Source organism: Chiloscyllium plagiosum, unplaced genomic scaffold (genome assembly GCF_037043375.1).
Source record: "Chiloscyllium plagiosum isolate Xiang-an unplaced genomic scaffold, Cpla_swu_hap1 HiC_scaffold_4, whole genome shotgun sequence".
NCBI classification, from domain to species: domain Eukaryota; kingdom Metazoa; phylum Chordata; class Chondrichthyes; order Orectolobiformes; family Hemiscylliidae; genus Chiloscyllium; species Chiloscyllium plagiosum.
The window spans coordinates 114,117,943-114,137,591 of NW_028270142.1; the positions used below are offsets into that span (position 1 = coordinate 114,117,943).

Genomic DNA, 19,649 nt, shown 5'->3' on the forward strand with positions numbered 1-19,649 from the left:
GGATGGGTATATGAATAGCGAGGGTTTAGAGGGATATGGACCAGGTTCTGGCAAATGGGACAAGATTAACTTAGGACACCTGGTCTGTGTGGACAAGTTGGACCTATTTCTGTGCTGTACATCTCTATGACTCTACAACTAGAGAACGTTCGGGATGCCATGGCATAGAATAGAATACCATAGAATCCCTACAGAACGGAAACTGGCCATTCATCCCAGCAGATCCACACCGACCCTCCAAAGAGAATCCCATCCATATCCCATCTCTATAACCCTGCATCTTTCCCATGGCTAATGCACCTAACCTGCACATCCCTGAACACTATAGATAGTTTGACGTGGCCAATCCACCTAACATGCACATCTTTTAAGCAAGTACAATGTCAGGTTTAGATAGAAAGGAGAGGTGGAAAGAAGAAAAGGAAAGATCTGTAAAACATGTGTGATTAAATGGTAAGAAAACAATGATACAAGGTAAAATGGGCTGCAAGTTCGTCATTCTGAGGATGGAAATACGTGTTCCTTAAAAATTTGACGTAACTGTTGCTGGTTCATTGCTCTTGCAGGAAGTCAGTGCTTTGGAATGTGAAATACAGTTACTAAAGAACCTCCATCACGACAGGATAGTGCAGTATTATGGATCGCTACGGGATACAATAGAAAGAAAACTGTCCATCTTTGTAGAATATATGCCAGGAGTAAGTATTGAGCTGTTACTTTATATTTTGATTTGTCCGCTATTATGTGTCTACATTTTTTAAAGCAAGTTTTGTCCCATTGCTACAGAAATTGCTGACTCTTCTTGGGAAATTGTCCGACAGTTAGTGGCAGCCCTTCAGTATCTCATTCAAGCTCCCATCTTCCACGCGTGAGCCTTAATACTGTTCATCAGTAGAAGGTTATAAAGGACATCATGGGCAAGCCCAAATCTGTCATTGCTGACATTTTTCTCCTCTATATTGGCTTCTTTGTTTAAAGACTGGAGTTTATTTTCTTGCCACTGCCGACTTCAATACCGAATTCAGCACAGTTGGGAAATGATCCAGAGACGGGAAATAGGTAACATAAAGGCTTATGAAATTGGGGGTGTTATATTAGCATAGAGAGAGAATTGTTTTATGGACAAGAGACAAAGATGGGTATGAACATGGTATTTCAACTTGGTAAGCTGTGAAAACTAGGGGAGTGATACAAGGGTCAGTACTGAAGTCTCACCTATTTACAATGTACATTAATGCCGTATGTAGATGATGAGACCGAGAATATGCATCAATTGCCTATGAGATAAAGCTGTAAGAAGGACATGCACACTGCAAATAATTATAGACTGGTTAAGCAAGTGAGCAACAAGATTACAGATGGGGTACAAGGTGTGTTCCCTTCCTGGGGCTAAGGTCAGAATGTCACTGAACCGAAAGAAGCATTCAGAAGTGGGAGGTCACTCAGCGATTGTGGTTCACATTGGAACCAACAACACAGTTAGAAAGAGGGGCGAGGTCCTAAAACAAGAATTTAGGAAGCTTGATAGCAGACTAAAATCAAGACCTCCAAGTTTTTTGCTCTCTGGATTGTTCCTGGTGTCATGTGCAACTGAGTACAGAAATCGAAGAATAGGGCAGACGAATGCATGGCTGAACAGGTGAACTAGGAGAGAGGACTTTCGATTCTTCGATTCCTGTTCATTTCTGGGGAAGGTGGAACCTGAATGTGGTTGTCTGTTGCACCTGAACTAGAATGAGTCCAGCATCCTTATGGGGTAGTTTGCTATTGTGGTTGGTAGGGATTTAAAATAATCTGGCATTGAAATGGGAATGGAATGGAGGTACAGTGATGCACGGACAAATACAGAAGAAGAACTAAGTCTCGAAGGCAGTGAAAATATAATCAGTAAAGTTACAAGAGAGCGTGGCAAGGCTGAATGGCATTTAGTTTAATTCAGAGTTTTGTGAATAAGGCAGGTGAGTTGAAGATGTTGATTAACACATGGGGATGTGATCATTGCTATCACAGAGACATGGTTGAGGGAGGGACGAGACCAACAGCTCAATATTCAAGGGTATAGAATCATTAGGTGAGTAGTGGGGGGGGGGGGTTGCAAAAAAGAGGTAGTGTCACAAAATTGATCTAGTAGTTAATTACTGCAGTAAGGAGGGATGAGAATCTTAAAAGGTTCTTCAATTGAGGCTATACGGGTGGAACCGAAAAACAAAAAGGTAATCACTTGGTTGGGAGTGTACTTTTGACACCTAAACAGTCAGGGAAAGATAGAAAGGCAGAAATGTGGGCAAATCTCAGGGAAGTGTAAAAATAATTGTGTACTAATAGTAGGAGGTTTCAACTTTTCTAGTATTAACTGGGATAGACAAAATATAAAAGGCTTAGAAGGGGCAGAATTCTTAAAATGTATCCAGGCAAGCTTTTTAAACCATAGAAAGCACTAAAAGAGAGAGGGAGTGCTGTCAGATTTGATTTTAGGCATTGAAATCGAACAAGTAGTGGATGTGGTAGTGGGGAAGCATTTTTTGTGATAGCACCAATAATTCAGTAAGATATCATATGATTCGGAAATGGTTGTTCTGAATTGGACAAGGGCCAATTCTGACAAGATCCACAGGATCTAGTCTAAGTTGGTAGGAAGCAGCTATTTGCAGGAAAGTTCATATCAGGGCAGTGGGAGACATTCATAAGGCTCATAGTGAGTGTGCAGGACTAACATGATCCTGAAGGGTAGGACCGACATACAGAGAACTTTGAATGTCAAGGAATGTACAGGATTGGATAAGAAAGAAATAGAAGCTAATGGTAGATACTGAAGGCTCAAAACAGCAGAGACCCTAGAGGTCTTTAAAAAATGCAGGGTTTGCTTAAAAAGAAATTGGAAGAGCAAAGAGGGTACATGGAAAAACACTGGCAGGTTGCATGAAGTAAAATATAAAGGGATTTTATAAGTATATTAGAGGCAAATGATTAACCAGGGAAAGAATAGGGCCCACTGGGGACCAAAGTGGCCAAGTGTGTGGACTCAGAAGGCACTGTTGAGGTTATAATGCATACTTTTCATCTGGATTCCCAATTGAGAAGGGTGACTGGTATACTTGAACAAATTAACATTTAGAGAGAAGGTATTTCTAGTTTTAGCAGGCTTGAAAGTGGATGAATTCCCAGGCCTAGACGAGACGTATTCAAGGCTGCTCTGGAAGGTATGGGAGGGATTTGCAAGAGCTCTGACATTAATTTTCAAAATCTCTCTAGACACAGGAGAGGTGCCAGAGGACTGGAGCTAATATGGTACTATTATTCAAAAAAAGGATATACCATGAAACCATAGGCCAATGCGTCTAATATGTGTGGTGGGGAAACTATTGGAAAACACTTATGAGTAACAGAGTTAATCTCTACTTAGAGAAGCAAGGATGATTAGGATAACCAAGGATAGTTAACAAAACTTTGTGGGGAGATCATGTCCAACAAATTGGATTGAAATTTTCAAGGAGGTGACTAAGATTAGATGAGGTTAATATAGTTAATTTGGTCTTTGTGGATTTCAGCAACCCTTTTGATAAGGTCTAGAGTGGCAGACTGATTATGAAACTAAGAGCCTAAGGGATCCAGGGCAAGCGACAAATTTAATCCAAATTTGATTTAGTGGCAGGAAGTAGAAGGTGATTTGTAGTTTTATATCCCATTTCATTTGTCTTCCCTGTTACCTGCTGACTTTTGATATTAGCTTTTCCTGATTTACGGATGGGACACTCGAATCTCTCTTTGCTTCATCTTTCTCCATTTAAAGAATGTTCACCTCCTGTATTCTTCCTGCCAAAGGAACCTAATGTTTTTCCCACATTGTGTTTCATCTGCCAAGTTGTTTTGCCCACTCACTGACCCTCTGTAGACTATTGTCATTTTCAACATTCATCTTCCTACTTATTTTTCTTATCCACAAACTTTGTATTGGCACATTCACAACCATCAACCAAGTCATTAAACTATATTGTAAATAATTATTGCACCAGCATGATCCCTGTGGCACTCCACTAGTTACAAGTTGCCAACCTGAAATGCTCCCTTCTCCCTAGTAATTAATAAGTCCTGTATCCATGCTAAAATACTGCCCCCAACATCATGGGCTGTTATTGTTTTGACTAGCCTTATGTGCGGTACATTATGAAATGCCTTCTGGAATATCAACATACACCTTTTTTGGCGTCTTTTAGCAATTCTGCTTGTAACTTCCTGAAAGAACTGATATAAACTTTTCAGCTGTGGTTTCCCCATCATGAAGCCATGCTTGTTCTGTTTGATTATTTAAGTATTTGTTCAAAGCTTTGCCATTACATCCTTTATAATGACAAATGTTAGCCAACTGACTTATAGTTAGCTTTTAAAAAAATCTCCTTTCATTTAGATTACTTACAGTGTGGAAACAGGCCCTTCGGCCCAACAAGTCCACACCGAACCGCCAAAACGCAACCCACCCAGACCCATTCCCCTACATTTACCCCTTCACCTAACACTACGGATTTAGCATGGCCAATTCACCTAACCTGCACATTTTTGGACTATGCGAGGAAACCGGAGCACTCGGAGGAAACCCACGCAGACACGGGGAGAATGTGCAAACTTCACACAGCCAGTTACCTGAGGCAGGAATTGAACCAGTGTCTCTGGTGTTGTGAGGCAGCAGTGCTAACCACTGTGCCACCGTGCTGCCCATCATTTCTAAATAAAGGTATTACACTGGCATTTTTCGAAGTCTCTGGGACTCTTCCAGAGTCTAACAATTCTTGGAAGATTACAACCAGTGTATCCACTATCTCTGTATGTACTTCCTTTAATATACTAGAATGCAAGGTCCAGGGGACCTATTGGCCTTTAGCCGCATTAGTTTCCATCGTACTTTATCCCTAGTGATAATTATTGCATATATTTCCTCCTCTTTTTATCCCTTGGTTATTGGGTGTTTGTGGAATGCTGTTAGTGTCCTGTACTGTAAAGATTAATGCAAAGTACTTATTCAACTCCTTTGTCATTTCCTCATTATTATTTATTATTATTTCCTTGACCTCATTTGCTAAGGGAACTACATTTGGGACTTTATTGATGGCTGCAAACATTTTTCCTTCTTGGATTGTTCATTTCTTATATTTTGTTTAACTGAGATTATGTTGCCTTGCTATGAGGGGAGGAGAGCTGCTATGTCCAGGCTGTTGTTAAACAATTTAATTGCCTTTAAGTACATTTACAACTAAAATTTTGTTACTACCCACACCTAATGTGGCAGATATTATCAAAGTACAGTAATGATCAGTGAGTTTGTACCATACAAAGCAATTGTATTGTTTTATCAATGTTGATGATGCTATAGAACTTAATAAGGTACTGACTGGAAACTTAAGAAACAGCAGGCAAGTTGGTAGAAATACTAAATAAGACCTTAAGAAATATAGTGAGAATGGAGAATGGATTTGTATTTAAACTTATTAAATGATTTTGATCACTGGTTTCTGCTGAGGAGCTAATCTCAATCAGGATTCTAGTGTAGGACTTTATGGTTGGATTGAACCCCCTTCTGCCTAGGATAGCAAGATCAGGCCAGTCAATATCAAAGTGACCTCATTCAACAAAGCATAACTTCCTCAAGGGATTTTACAGTCAGTTTACAAGTATGAAAAAGTGGGAGTTCATGTCAGGTGAAGTAATTTCTAAGAATTACTTCAGTGGGATATCAACTGTGGACTCTGTGAAGGAACAAGAAATCACTGACAGCAACTCCTGAATTTCAGTATTGGTGCAGATGCCAGGAGTTGATGCAGTTTCATTCTGATGATAAGGTGTGTTTACAGCCACAAAATCAAACCACCATCAAAAGAGTCCTTTCCTGCTTACTGTTCTTTGACAACTGTTGAAAAACTAGTTAGTTAGCACATTAAGTGAGAACTGCCTTTCAATTTGCAAGTTACAGAGAAGGATTTATATAGTTCTGAATGATGATAATTACTTTTCCTCTGTTCTTTTCTGGGATGTGATTTCAGATGTGCCATAAGGAGGACTGTGTGACTTAGATATTAGATTTACAACAATGAAAGTTTGGATGAGCTCAGTTTTAGGGAGAGTGGAACATGGGAGACTTATGAGCAAAGTCCTGAGATAGTCAAGTCTAGGACAACAGAAGCATGAATAAGCCATTAATGACCTAAACTTCATTTTAATCAGCGAATTGTCAGCTGTTGTATTAAATTTACAAAGATTCTTGATGTTCGGTACAAGGATATATTGTATGCACAAGTACAGTGATGAATGGCTGTGCCTTATTTTGCGAAAAATTGTGTTGTCTGCTATGCTACTTGTGAAAAGTTTCTGGTACCAGCTATTTGTCTCTACAAGGTTTCCAACATTTAACTCCTACTTGTGTGTCCAGTGAGAAAGGTGAGCCAGGAATTTTCAGTGTTGAGTTGGCACCAAGCTGGAAGAAAGCTGCTGAACTTGTTAACAAAATGTAAATTCTGTGTGGTGGTTTTTTTTCAGCAGCTAAATTTAGAAATTCTTGATGTATATTTCTGCTTTTGACAGCTATCTAGCTGACTACACCTCAAAATAAAATTGCTGTCCTCTTGCAAGTTTTATTGATCTGCTGTTATCTTCCTGCATAACAATCAAGATTAAATTTCTTTAAAGAACAGCAATCCTGAACAGTTGTTTTTGATGTCAGTTGAAACTTTATTGCTGGAACAGCACAGCAGGTCAGGCAGCATCCAGGGAACAGGAGATTCGACGTTTCGGGCACAGGCCCTTCTTCAGGAATGAGCAGAGAGTGTTCAGCAGGAGAAGATAAAAGGTAGGGAGGAGGGACTTGGAGGAGGGGCGTTGGAAATGTGATAGGTGGAAAGAGGTCAAGGTGAGGGTGATAGGTCGGAGTAGGATGGAGGCGGAGAGGTCAAGAAGAAGACTGCAGGTCAGGAAGGCGGTGCCGGGCTGGAGGGATTTGGCTGAGACAAGGTGGGGGGAGGGGGATGAAGAAACTGGTGAAGTCCAAGTTCATCCCCTGCGGTTGGAGGGTTCCCAGTCGGAAGATAAGACGCTCCTCCTCCGACCGTCGCGTTGTTGTGGTTTGGCGGTGGATGAGTCCAATGACCTGCATATCCTCGGTGGAGTGGGAGGGGGAGTTGAAATGCTGTGCTACAGGGTGGTTGGGTTGGTTCGTCCGGGTGGCCCAGAGGTGCTCTCTGAATCGCTCCGCAAGTAGGCGGCATGTCTCCCCAATATAGAGGAGGCCATACCGGCTGCAGCGGATGCAGTAGATGATGTGGGTGGAGGTGCAGGTGAATCTGTGGCGGATATGGAAGTTTCCTTTGGGGCCTTGGAGAGAAGTGAGGGGGGAGGTGTGGGCGCAAGTGTTGCACCTCCTGCGGTTGCAAGGGAAGGTGCCGGGAGTGGAGGTTGGGTCGGTGGGGGGTGTGGATCTGACGAGGGAGTCGCGGAGAGAGTGGTCTCTACGGAAAGCTGATAGGGGAGGGGAGGGAAATATATCCTTGGTGCTGGGGTCTGTTTGGAGGTGGCGGAAGTGACGGCGGATGATGCGCTGTACATGGAGATTGGTGGGGTGGTAGGTGAGGACCAGTGGGGTTCTGTCCTGGTGGCGGTTGGAGGGGCGGGGCTCAAGGGCGGAGGAGCGGGAAGTGGAGGAGATGCGGTGGAGGGCACCGTCGACCACATCGGGGGGGAAATTGCGGTCCTTGAAGAAGGAGGCCATCTGTGTTGTACGTATTTTGAACTGGTCCTCCTGGGAGCAGATGCGGCGGAGACGAAGGAATTGGGAGAATGGGATGGCGTTTTTACAGGGGGCAGGATGGGAGGAGGTGTAGTCCAGGTCGCTGTGGGAGTCGGTTGGTTTGTAGTAGATGTCCGTGTTGATTCGGTCGCCTGAGATAGAAACAGAAAGGTCTAGGAAGGGGAGGGAGGAGTCCGAGACTGTCCAGGTGAATTTGAGGTCGGGGTGGAAGGTGTTAGTGTAGTGGATGAACTGTGGTGGGAGGGGTGTGGGAGTTCAGGTAGCGGTTAATATCGCGGCGGCAGATTGCTATGAAGAGATCGAGGGCAGGTAGGAGGCCAGCACGGGGTGTCCAGGATCCCACCTCCAACACACCCCATCCACCTGGACACCCCGTGCTGGCCTCCTACCTGCCCTCGACCTCTTCATAGCAAACTGCCGCCGCGATATTAACCGCTACCTGAACTCCCACACCCCTCCCACCCACTCCAACCTCTCACCCTCGGAACGCGCAGCCCTCCACTCCCTCCGTTCCAACCCCAACCTCACTATCAAACCAGCTGACAAGGGAGGCGCAGTAGTAGTTTGGCGCACTGACCTTTACACCGCTGAGGCCAAACGCCAGCTCGCAGATACCTCCTCCTACCGTCCCCTTGACCATGACCCCACCCCCCACCACCAAACCATCATCTCCCAGACCATCCATAACCTCATCACCTCAGGGGACCTCCCATCCACTGCCTCCAACCTCATAGTCCCACAACCCCGCACCGCCCGTTTCTACCTCCTGCCCAAAATCCACAAACCTGACTGCCCCGGACGACCCATCGTCTCAGCCTGCTCCTGCCCAACCGAACTCATCTCGGCATACCTCGAAGCGGTCCTGTCCCCATTAGTCCAAGAACTCCCCACCTACGTTCGTGACACCACCCACGCCCTCCACCTCCTGCAGGATTTCCGCTTCCCCGGTCCTCAACGCCTCATCTTCACCATGGACATCCAGTCCCTGTACACCTCCATCCCCCATCACGAAGGACTCAAAGCACTCCGCTTCTTCCTTTCCCGTCGTACCACCCAGTACCCTTCCACCAACACCCTCCTTCGACTGACCGAACTGGTCCTCACCCTGAACAACTTTTCTTTCCAATCCTCCCACTTTCTCCAAACAAAAGGAGTAGCCATGGGCACCCGCATGGGCCCCAGCTATGCCTGCCTCTTCGTAGGGTATGTGGAACAATCCATCTTCCGCAACTACACTGGCCCCAACCCCCATCTTTTCCTTCGCTACATTGATGACTGTATCGGCGCTACCTCGTGCTCCCACGAGGACGTTGAACAGTTCATCCACTACACTAACACCTTCCACCCCGACCTCAAATTCACCTGGACAGTCTCGGACTCCTCCCTCCCCTTCCTAGACCTTTCTGTTTCTATCTCAGGCGACCGAATCAACACGGACATCTACTACAAACCAACCGACTCCCACAGCGACCTGGACTACACCTCCTCCCATCCTGCCTCCTGTAAAAACGCCATCCCATTCTCCCAATTCCTTCGTCTCCGCCGCATCTGCTCCCAGGAGGACCAGTTCAAAATACGTACAACACAGATGGCCTCCTTCTTCAAGGACCGCAATTTCCCCCCCGATGTGGTCGACGGTGCCCTCCACCGCATCTCCTCCACTTCCCGCTCCTCCGCCCTTGAGCCCCGCCCCTCCAACCGCCACCAGGACAGAACCCCACTGGTCCTCACCTACCACCCCACCAATCTCCATGTACAGCGCATCATCCGCCGTCACTTCCACCACCTCCAAACAGACCCCAGCACCAAGGATATATTTCCCTCCCCTCCCCTATCAGCTTTCCGTAGAGACCACTCCCTCCGCGACTCCCTCGTCAGATCCACACCCCCCACCGACCCAACCTCCACTCCCGGCACCTTCCCTTGCAACCGCAGGAGGTGCAACACTTGCGCCCACACCTCCCCCCTCACTTCTCTCCAAGGCCCCAAAGGAAACTTCCATATCCGCCACAGATTCACCTGCACCTCCACCCACATCATCTACTACATCCGCTGCAGCCGGTGTGGCCTCCTCTATATTGGGGAGACATGCCGCCTACTTGCGGAGCGATTCAGAGAGCACCTCTGGGCCACCCGGACGAACCAACCCAACCACCCTGTAGCACAGCATTTCAACTCCCCCTCCCACTCCACCGAGGATATGCAGGTCATTGGACTCATCCACCGCCAAACCACAACAATGCGACGGTCGGAGGAGGAGCGTCTTATCTTCCGACTGGGAACCCTCCAACCGCAGGGGATGAACTTGGACTTCACCAGTTTCTTCATCCCCCCTCCCCCCACCTTGTCTTAGTCGGATCCCTCCAGCCCGGCACCGCCTTCCTGACCTGCAGTCGTCTTCTTGACCTCTCCGCCTCCATCCTACTCCGACCTATCACTCTCACCTTGACCTCTTTCCACCTATCACATTTCCAACGCCCCTCCTCCAAGTCCCTCCTCCCTACCTTTTATCTTCTCCTGCTGAACACTCTCTGCTCATTCCTGAAGAAGGGCCTGTGCCCGAAACGTCGAATCTCCTGTTCCCTGGATGCTGCCTGACCTGCTGTTCTGTTCCAGCAATAAAGTTTCAACTTTGATCTCCAGCATCTGCAGACCTCACTTTCTCCCTGTTTTTGATGTCACAATTGGTTAGACCCCTGTTGGAATATAAGGTAAAAACAATGACTGCAGATGCTGGAAACCAGATTCTGGATCAGTGGTGCTGGAAGAGCACAGCAATTCAGGCAGCATCCGAGGACAGGCAAAATCGACGTTTCGGGCAAAAGCCCTTCATCAGGAATAAAGGCAGACAGCCTGAAGCGTGGAGAGATAAGCTAGAGGGGGTGGGGGTGGGGAGAGAGTGGCATAGAGTACAATGGGTCAGTGGGGAAGGAGATGAAGGTGATAGGTCAGGGAGGAGAGGGTGGAGTGGATAGGTGGAAAAGGAGCTGGGCAGGTCGGACAAGTCTGGACAGGTCAGGGGATCGAGTTGCGGGAGGTTAGAAGCTAGGATGAGGTGGGGGAAGGGGAAATGAGGAAACTGTTGAAATCCACATTGATGCCCTGGGGTTGAAGTGTTCCGAGGCGGAAGATGAGGCGTTCTGTTGGAATATTGCATGCAATTCTGGTGTCCTTCCTATCAGAAAGATGTTGTGAAACTTGAAAGGGTTCAGAAAAGATTTACAAGGATGTTGCCAGGGTTGGAGGATTTGAGCTATAGGGAGAGGTTAAATAGGCTGGGGCTGTTTTCCCTGGTGCATCGGAGGCTGAGGGGTGACCTTATAGAGGTTTATAAAATCATGAGGGGCATGAATAGGATAAATAGGCAAAGTCTTTTCCCTGGGGTCGGGAAGTCCAGAACGAGAGGGCATAGGTTTAGGGTGAGAGGGGAAAGATATAAAAGTGACCTAAGGGGCAACTTTTTCACGCAGAGGGTGGTGCGTGTATGGAATGAGCTGCCAGAGGAAGTGGTGGAGGCTGGTACAATTGCATCATTTAAAAGGCATCTGGATGGGTTAATGAATAGGAAGGGTTTGGAGGGATATGGGCTGGGTGCTGGCAGGTGGGACTAGATTGGGTTGGGATATCTGGTCAGCATGGATAAGTTGGTCCAAAGGGTCTGTTTCCATGCTGTACATCTCTGACTTTAGAAGTGTTAGAAATTAGTTTGCTCAGCACATGCCTTGGATTAGGGTTTGGGATTGAGGTCATACAAGTAATTATTTTTGCTAAGTTTTCGGTTCACCTTTTGCCTTTCGTTCCTGAAGCAGAGCTATTACACCACTAACACTTTGTCCAAAAGTCCATTCTCCTTGCGAGTGTTTGGAGATTATTCAAAGGTAGGCAGCGTTGCAGCCCAGCCACATTGTGTACTAAGTTAACACCGACACTACTGACAATTATCAGTCAGTAATGGGAAAGCCTGACTGAATTTTTTTTCTTTCACTGTCTATCAATATGTGGTATATTGAACCCATCTATAGTGGTCTAATTGAGATCAGCAAACCTATAAGATACTGGGGAGGATCTTGTGTTGCAGAAGTCCCTACACCTGGGCAAAAGGTTGGTTTCAGGTCCCACATGCTGTAGAGATGTGTGTCATAGTATATCTGAATAGGTTGATTAAATATATCTGTAAGAGTTCTGGGATTACATCTGTTTCAATATCTTCAGCTTACCATACTCAGCATTTGATTACCTATAAATCACTGGAAGGATAAAATGTTTTTTTTTTCCTTTTTAATGATTAATTTTGTTTCCATTCAGGGCTCTGTCAAGGACCAATTGAAGGCTTATGGAGCACTCACTGAGAATGTAACGCGAAAGTACACCAGACAGATCCTAGAAGGGGTTTCCTATCTCCACAGCAATATGATTGTACACCGAGATATAAAAGGTAACCTATCACTTTCTTTTCACTTCCACTTCACATTAGTAGACCACGATCATTAATAAATCCATCATACTCCTTGACAATTACGTTGTTGAAAGTAAGGAATTTGATCTCTTTTAAAGTCTTTCACAGAATCACAGATTTGTTTTGGTGCAGAAGGAGGCCATCCATGCCATTGTGTCTGCAGTAGCTCTCTGACCATTTTGATTTAGTGCCAACTTGCTACTACTGGCTTCACTAGCTTCATTTCTCATCCACTCGGTACAGCAGAATTTCATTGCTTATGACAGCAAGATGTTAGTGTCATTGCAGCCACTCAGTATAAAATGATTTGAAGGTCTGTAGCTCATCATTTATACTGTTTTCATGTAGACAAGTACCATCTCCAAGGTGAGAGGCTTCAGGGGAAGTAGGCTATGATAGGGTTGTATGTGTATTACTAACTTAACAGTTCAGAGCTGTGAATTCTGTAGAAGTATTGTGTGTGCAGATTGATCTGAATTGAAGCAGTTGAGAGTCAAAGAACCCAAGTACAACTAATTGATGGGAATCAGTAGGAAAGCTTTTTATTGGTGTGAGGAAAGTTTCCTCCATAAAGGTAATTAATTGCTCTTAATTGAGGCTCAAGTGTTGTCCACATGCAAGTTTAGTCAATAAATCCAATAATAAATAAGTAAATGCTGTCTGATTTTCTTGTAAATTCATGGTAGATTGGGAAAATATTTAGCAGATGGAATATAATAGTCCAAAGTGTGAGGTTATGAATTTTGGCAGGATGACCAGAAGAGCTGAAAGTTATTTAAATGGGAAAAGTCTGCAGAAAGCTGCAGCACAGAGCTTTGAGAGTTCTTGTATATAAACTACAAAAAGCTAGCCTGCAAGTTAAGTGGGTATTGGGAAAGGCAAATTGACTAAGGAAATGGAGTATAATTAGGAGAAAGTGAGGACTGCAGATGCTGGAGATCAGAGCTGAAAAATGTGTTGCTGGAAAAGCACAGCAGGTCAGGCAGCATCCAAGGAGCAGGAGAATCGACGTTTTGGACATAAGCCCTTCTTCAGGAGTATAATTAGGAGAAAGTGAGGACTGCAGATGCTGGAGCAGAAGAATTGACGTTTCAGGCATAAGCCCTGAAGAAGGGCTTATGCCCGAAACATCGATTCTCCTGCTTCTTGGATGCTGCCTGACCTGCTGTGCTTTTCCAGCAACACATTTTTCAGCAATGGAGTATAATGTTGAGGAGATCTTATGAAACTATTACAAGGCACTTAAGAGAAAGTGAGGTCTGCAGTTGCTGGAGATCAGAGTCGCGAGTGTGTTGCTGGAAAAGTCCAGTAGGTCAGGTAGCAGGCAAGGAGCAGGAGAATCGATATTTCGGCTGGAACCCTTCATCAGGAACGCACTTGTCAAACCACAGTGAACACTTTTTGACCCCTAATGTAAGGAAAAATATACTGGCATTGGGGGCAGCCCATTGAAGCTTCACTAGGCTGGTGTGGAGGCACGGCCTTATGAGAAGAAGATAGACAATAGGTGCAGGAGTAGGCCATTCCACCCTTCAAGCCTGCACCACCATTCAATATGATTATGGCTGATCATCCTTAATCAGTATCCTGTTCCTGCCTTATCTCCATAACCCTTGATTCCACTATCCTTGAGAGCTCTATCCAACTCTTTCTTAAATGAATCCAGAGGTTGGGCCTCCACTGCCCTCTGGGGCAGAGCATTCCATACAGCAACCACTCTCTGGGTGAAGAAGTTTCTCCTCATTTCTGTCCTAAATGGTCTACCCCGTATTTTTAAGCTGTGTCCTCTGGTTCGGCACTCACCCATCAGCGGAAACATGTTTCCTGCCTCCAGAGTGTCCAATCCTTTAATAATCTTATATGTCTCAATCAGATCCCCTCTCAGTCTTCTAAACTCACGGGTATACATTCCCAGTCGCTCCAATCTTTCAGCATAAGGTAGTCTCGCCATTCCAGGAGTTGACCTCGTGAACCTACGCTGCACTCCCTCAATAGCCAGAATGTCTTTCCTCAAATTTGGAGACCAGAACTGCATACAATACTCCAGGTGTGGTCTCACCAGGGTCCTGTACAGCTGCAGAAGGTCCTGTACAGCGTTTTCCCACTTATCTTTGCTTCTATACTCAATCCCTCTTGATATGAAGGCCAGAATGCTATTAGCCTTCTTCACTACCTGCTGTACCTGCATGCTTACCTTCATTGACTGGTGTACAAGAACACCCAGATCTCTTTGTAATGCCCCTTTACCTAAATTGATTCCATTGAGGTAGTAATCTGCCTTCCTGTTCTTGCCACCAAAGTGGATAACCATACATTTATCCACATTAAACTGCATCTGCCATGCATCTGACCACTCACCTAATCTGTCCAGGTTACCCTGTAATCTCCTAACATCCTCCTCACATTTCACCCTGCTATCCAGCTTCGTATCATCAGCAAATTTGCTAATATTATTACTAATACCATCTTCTATATCATTAATATATATTGTAAAAAGCTGCAGTCCCAGCACTGATCCGTGCGGTACCCCACTGGTCACTGCCTGCCATTCCAAAAGGGAGCCGTTTATCACTACTCTTTGTTTCCTGTCAGCCAACCAAATTTCAATCCAAGTTAGTACTTTGCCCCCAATACCATGAGCCCTGATTTTGCTCACTAACCTCCTATGTGGGACTTTATTGAAAGCTTTCTGAAAGTCCAGGGACACTACATCTACTGGATCTCCCTCGTCCATCTTCAGAGTTACATCCTCAAAAAATTCCAGAAGATTAGTCGAGCATGATTTCCCCTTCATAAATCCATGCTGACTCTGACCTATCCTGTTACTACTATCCAGATGTGTCGTAATTTCATCCTTTATAATAGACTCCAGCATCTTTCCCACTACTGAGGTCAGACTAACTGGTCTATAATTTCCTGCTTTCTCTCTCCCACCTTTCTTAAAAAGTGGTACAACATTAGCCACCCTCCAATCCGCAGGAACTGATCCTGAATCTATCAAACTCTGGAAAATAATCACCAACGCATCCACGATTTTTCGAGCCACCTCCTTCAGTACCCTGGGATGTAGACCATCAGGCCCCGGGGACTTATCAACCTTCAGACCTAACAGTCTCTCCAACACCAATTCCTGGCAAATATAAATTCCCTTAAGTTCAGGTCCTTCAGCCACTGTTACCTCAGGGAGATTGCTTGTGTCTTCCCCAGTGAACACAGATCTGAAGTACCCATTTAATTCTTCTGCCATTTCTTTGTTCCTCATAATATATTCCCCTGTTTCTGTCTTCAAGGGCCCAATTTTAGTCTTAACCATTTTTTTGCCTTTCACATACCTAAAACAGCTTTTACTATCCTCCTTTATGTTTTTGGCCAGTTTACCTTCGTACCTCATTTTTTCTCTGCGTATTTCCTTCTTAGTAATCCTCTGTTGTTCTTTAAAAGCTTCCCAGTCCTCCGTTTTCCCACTTATCTTTGCTATGTTATACTTTTTCTCTTTTAACTTTATATGTTTCTTAACTTCCCCCGTCAGCCATGGTCACCCATGCCTCCTCCTAGGATCTTTCTTCCTTTTTGGAATGAAATTATTCTGCATCTTCTGCATTATACACAGAAATATCTGCCATTGTTCCTCCACTGTCATCCCTGCTAAGGTATTGCACCATTGAACTTTGGCCAGATCCTCCCTCATAGCTCCATAGTTCGCTTTTTATTCAACAGAAATATTGTAACTTCCGATTGTACCCTCTCCCTCTCAAATTGCAGATTGAAGCTTATTGTATTGTGGTCACTACTTCCCAATGGCTCCTTCACTTCGAGGTCCCTGATCAATTCTGGTTCATTGCACAACACCAGATCCAGAATGGCCTTCTCCCTGATAGGCTCCAGCACCAGCTGTTCTCAGAATCCATCTCTGAGGCAGTCCACAAAGTCTCATTCTTGAGGTCCGATACCATCCTGATTCTCCCAAACTACCTGCTTGTTGAAATCCCACATAGCAACTGTAGTAACATCTTTGCGACAGGCCAATTTCAGCTCCTGATGCAACTTACATCCGACATTCAGACTACTGTAGTAACTCCCAAGAAGGTCTTTTTACCCTTAGAATTTCTCAGCTCTATCCATACTGACTCTACATCCCCTGATTCTAGGTCCCCCCATGCAAGGGACTGAATATCATCCCTTACCAACATGGCCACCCCACCCCCTCTGCCCGTCAGTCTGTCCTTACGATAGCATGTGTCGCCTTGAATATTCATTTCCCAGGCCCTGTCCACTTGAAGCCACGTCTCAGTTATCCCCACAATATCGTATCTGCCAATTTCCAAAATAGCCTCAAGCTCATCCATCTTATTTCTAATGCTTCGTGCATTCACATATAATATTTTTAATTTGTTACTGCCCTCACCCTTCCCATCAACTCCTATTTCACTCAACCTTACAGCATAAACCTTTTTTAGTTTTCTGCTTCATTGATACAGTTGTCTTTCTTGACTTCCCTTGTTCTAACTTTCCCTTCAATTTCCTTCTTAAACATCCAGTTTGTCCCCTCTCCCCTGCTACTTAGTTTAAACGTAGCTGTGTTGCAGTAGCAAACCTGCCTGCCAGAATGCTGGTCCCTAACCTATTAAGGTGCAAACCGTCTCTCTTGTATAATTTATGCTTACCACAAAACATACCCCAGTGATCCAAGAATTTAAATCCTTGCTTCCTGCACCAGTTCCCCAGCCACACGTTCAAGTCCATTATCTCCCTGTTTCTGGCCACACCAGCCCGAGGAACTGGAAGCAAACCGGAGATAACCACCCTGGACGTCCTGCTTTTCAGCCTTTTTCCTCGTTCTCCGAAGTCCCGCTGTAGTATGTTCCTCCTCCTCTTCCCGACATCATTTGTGCCGACATGTACCACCACCTCTGGCTCTTCACCTTCGTCCTTGAGGATTTCCTGCACTCTGTCTGTGATGTATTTAACCCTGGCACCAGGAAGGCAACACACCATCCTTAAGTCCCGCCTGCTGCCACAAAATCCCCGGTCAGTTCCTCTCACTATGGAGTCCCCTATTACCACGGCTCTGTGCGATGTCTAACTCTTCCGCTCTGCCTCCACACCAACTTTTGATTGACAGACCTGGCCGCCTCGCGGACTGGCAGTGTCATCTGTCTCTACTGTTTCCAAAAGATTCAACTTGTTCCTGACAGGTATTTCCCCCAGGGTCTCTTGCACCTGTCTCCTCTCTGCCTTCCTCATCATCTGCTCTCTTCTGCTCTCTTCTGGTATGATCAGTGTAATAACCTCACTGAAGGTCTTGTCCAGAAAGATCTCGTTCTCTCGGATGAGCCTAAGGTCCTCGAGTTCTTTCATCAGCGCTGCAGTATGCTCTGTCAGTAGCTGAACGTGCACACACTTTCCACACTTATACGAGCCAGACACACCAGAGTCGTTGACCTCCCACTTCAAGCACGTAGCACACTGAACCAGCTTGGCAGTCATGTCTTCACTCCCTTCAACTGTCGCGTAATCACTTCACTCAACCTCCTTGTCTCACTCTTCAATCCACAGGAACTTCCTTGGACCCTCTTTGGGGCAAGTCTGTGGACTTTTAATTTAGGTTAGAGGAGGAGGGTGGGAGGGAGGCCCTACTTTGTAGGACCTGGGGTCTAGAACACACCCACTCATCAAGTTGCATCAATTGGACTTATACACACTGGAGTTTAGAAATGTGCAAGACCTTTTTTGAACAATATAAGATGTTTAGGGGGCTCAACAGAATAGTTGAGAGGTTGTTTTCTCTTGTGTGAGAGTCTAACATAGGACGGCATAACCACCCATTTAAGACAAGATATGAGGATGCATATCTGCTCACAGAGAATAGTGAGTGTGTAATTCTTGAGCGCAGAATGTGGAGAACTATTGTAATATTATCAAGTTATAGATGACATAAAACATGAATGTGAATTGTGAGGAGGCTTCAAGGGGATTTAGACAGGCTGAGTGAGTGGGTAGGAGCTTGGTAGGTGGAATATAATGTGGACAGGTGAGGTTAACCACTTTAATAGGAGCAACAGTGGTGCAGAATATTTCTTAGATGGTGAGAAATTGGAATGTAGTGGTGTTCAAAGGGACCAGGTGTTGGAGAATCACAGAATTGTCACGGTGCAGAAGGAGGCCACTCCACCCATTGTGCCTGCATCAGTTTGCTTCTGTTTCTCGGTGCCAATCTCCTGTCTATTCCTCACATCCCTGCACACCACTTCTATCCAAATAGAAAATTGAAATCCTGAATTGAAACTGCCTCCACTACATTCAGGCATACCCCGCAATTCGCTGTGAAAAGGCTTTTTTGTCACCTCATGCTTGCTCTGTTTTCAAATCCATGTCCTCCTGTTAATTTTCTTATACAAATGGAACAACTTGTCCATATTTACTCTGTCTAGACTGCTCATGATTTTGAAAACCTCTATCAAATCTCCTATTTATATTGTCTTTCAATGTTCTTCTGAACAAACTGCATCACTTCGCACTTCTCTCGATTGAACCTCATCTGCCACCCATGCTACCAAATTTTCTAATTCTTCTGGAGTTCCACACTGTCCTCCTCCAGTTTACAGTTCTTACAAGCTTCCAAATTTGGAGGTTGTCCCTCCAATCCAAGATCCAGGTTATTAATATGTGTTAGCAAAAACAAGGCTTACTATACTGACCCCTGGGGTTCTCTACTACTAACCTTCCTCCAGCCTGAAAACCCTATCCATTGCCCATTGCTCTATTTCCTATCACTCAGCTAATTTAGTATCTACTGTTCTTATTAAACCATAATCTATAATTTTCCTTGCAAGTCTGTTGCCTGTCCTTATTCATATGCCACTGAAAGCTAATGTGTAGGTGGAGCAAGCAATTTGGAAAGCAAATGATGTATTAGCTTTTATTACAAGAGGATTTGTATTTAGGAGCGAAGATTTAATTATATGGAGCACTGATGAGACCAGTGGCTGGTGACACCAGGAATATTATGTACAAGTCCAGTTGCTTTGGCTGAGGATGTTACCACAAGCTCAATTCTGATACTCATGTGGAATGATTAACTGTAGGGCTCTGATAATTTTTGACAACTGACTAAAGTTGTACAAATGGAAAGGAAAATGGTGGTAGTTGTTGGAGCTGAATCATCTTACCAAGTTCATCTGATTCATCAATGACATACCATCCATCATGAGGTTAGAAATGAGGATTTTCACTGGTGATTGCACAATACTCAGCATCATTTGCGACTTCTCGGATACTGAAGCAGTCCAAGAGCTGAAAATATCCAGATTTGGGGTGACAAGTGGCAAGTAGTATTTGTGCCACACAAGTGCCAAGCAATGCCTATTTCCAATGAGTATCTATGCCCCCAGATGCTCAATGGCA

The 19,649-nt window shown here is 45.0% G+C and overlaps 1 protein-coding gene across 3 annotated transcripts in view; it reads left to right on the forward strand.

The window, feature by feature from the left end:
• Positions 1–19,649, forward strand: part of map3k22 (mitogen-activated protein kinase kinase kinase 22) — a 121,967-nt gene that overhangs the window by 87,690 nt on the left and 14,628 nt on the right. For 2 of the 3 annotated variants that reach the window (XM_043687908.2, XM_043687907.2), the window contains exons 14-15: positions 567–698; positions 12,095–12,224. In XM_043687908.2, coding sequence (XP_043543843.1) covers positions 567–698; positions 12,095–12,224 — 262 coding nt within the window. The remainder of the gene's footprint in view (positions 1–566; positions 699–12,094; positions 12,225–19,649) is intronic. The other variant, XM_043687909.2, reaches the window with a different exon arrangement.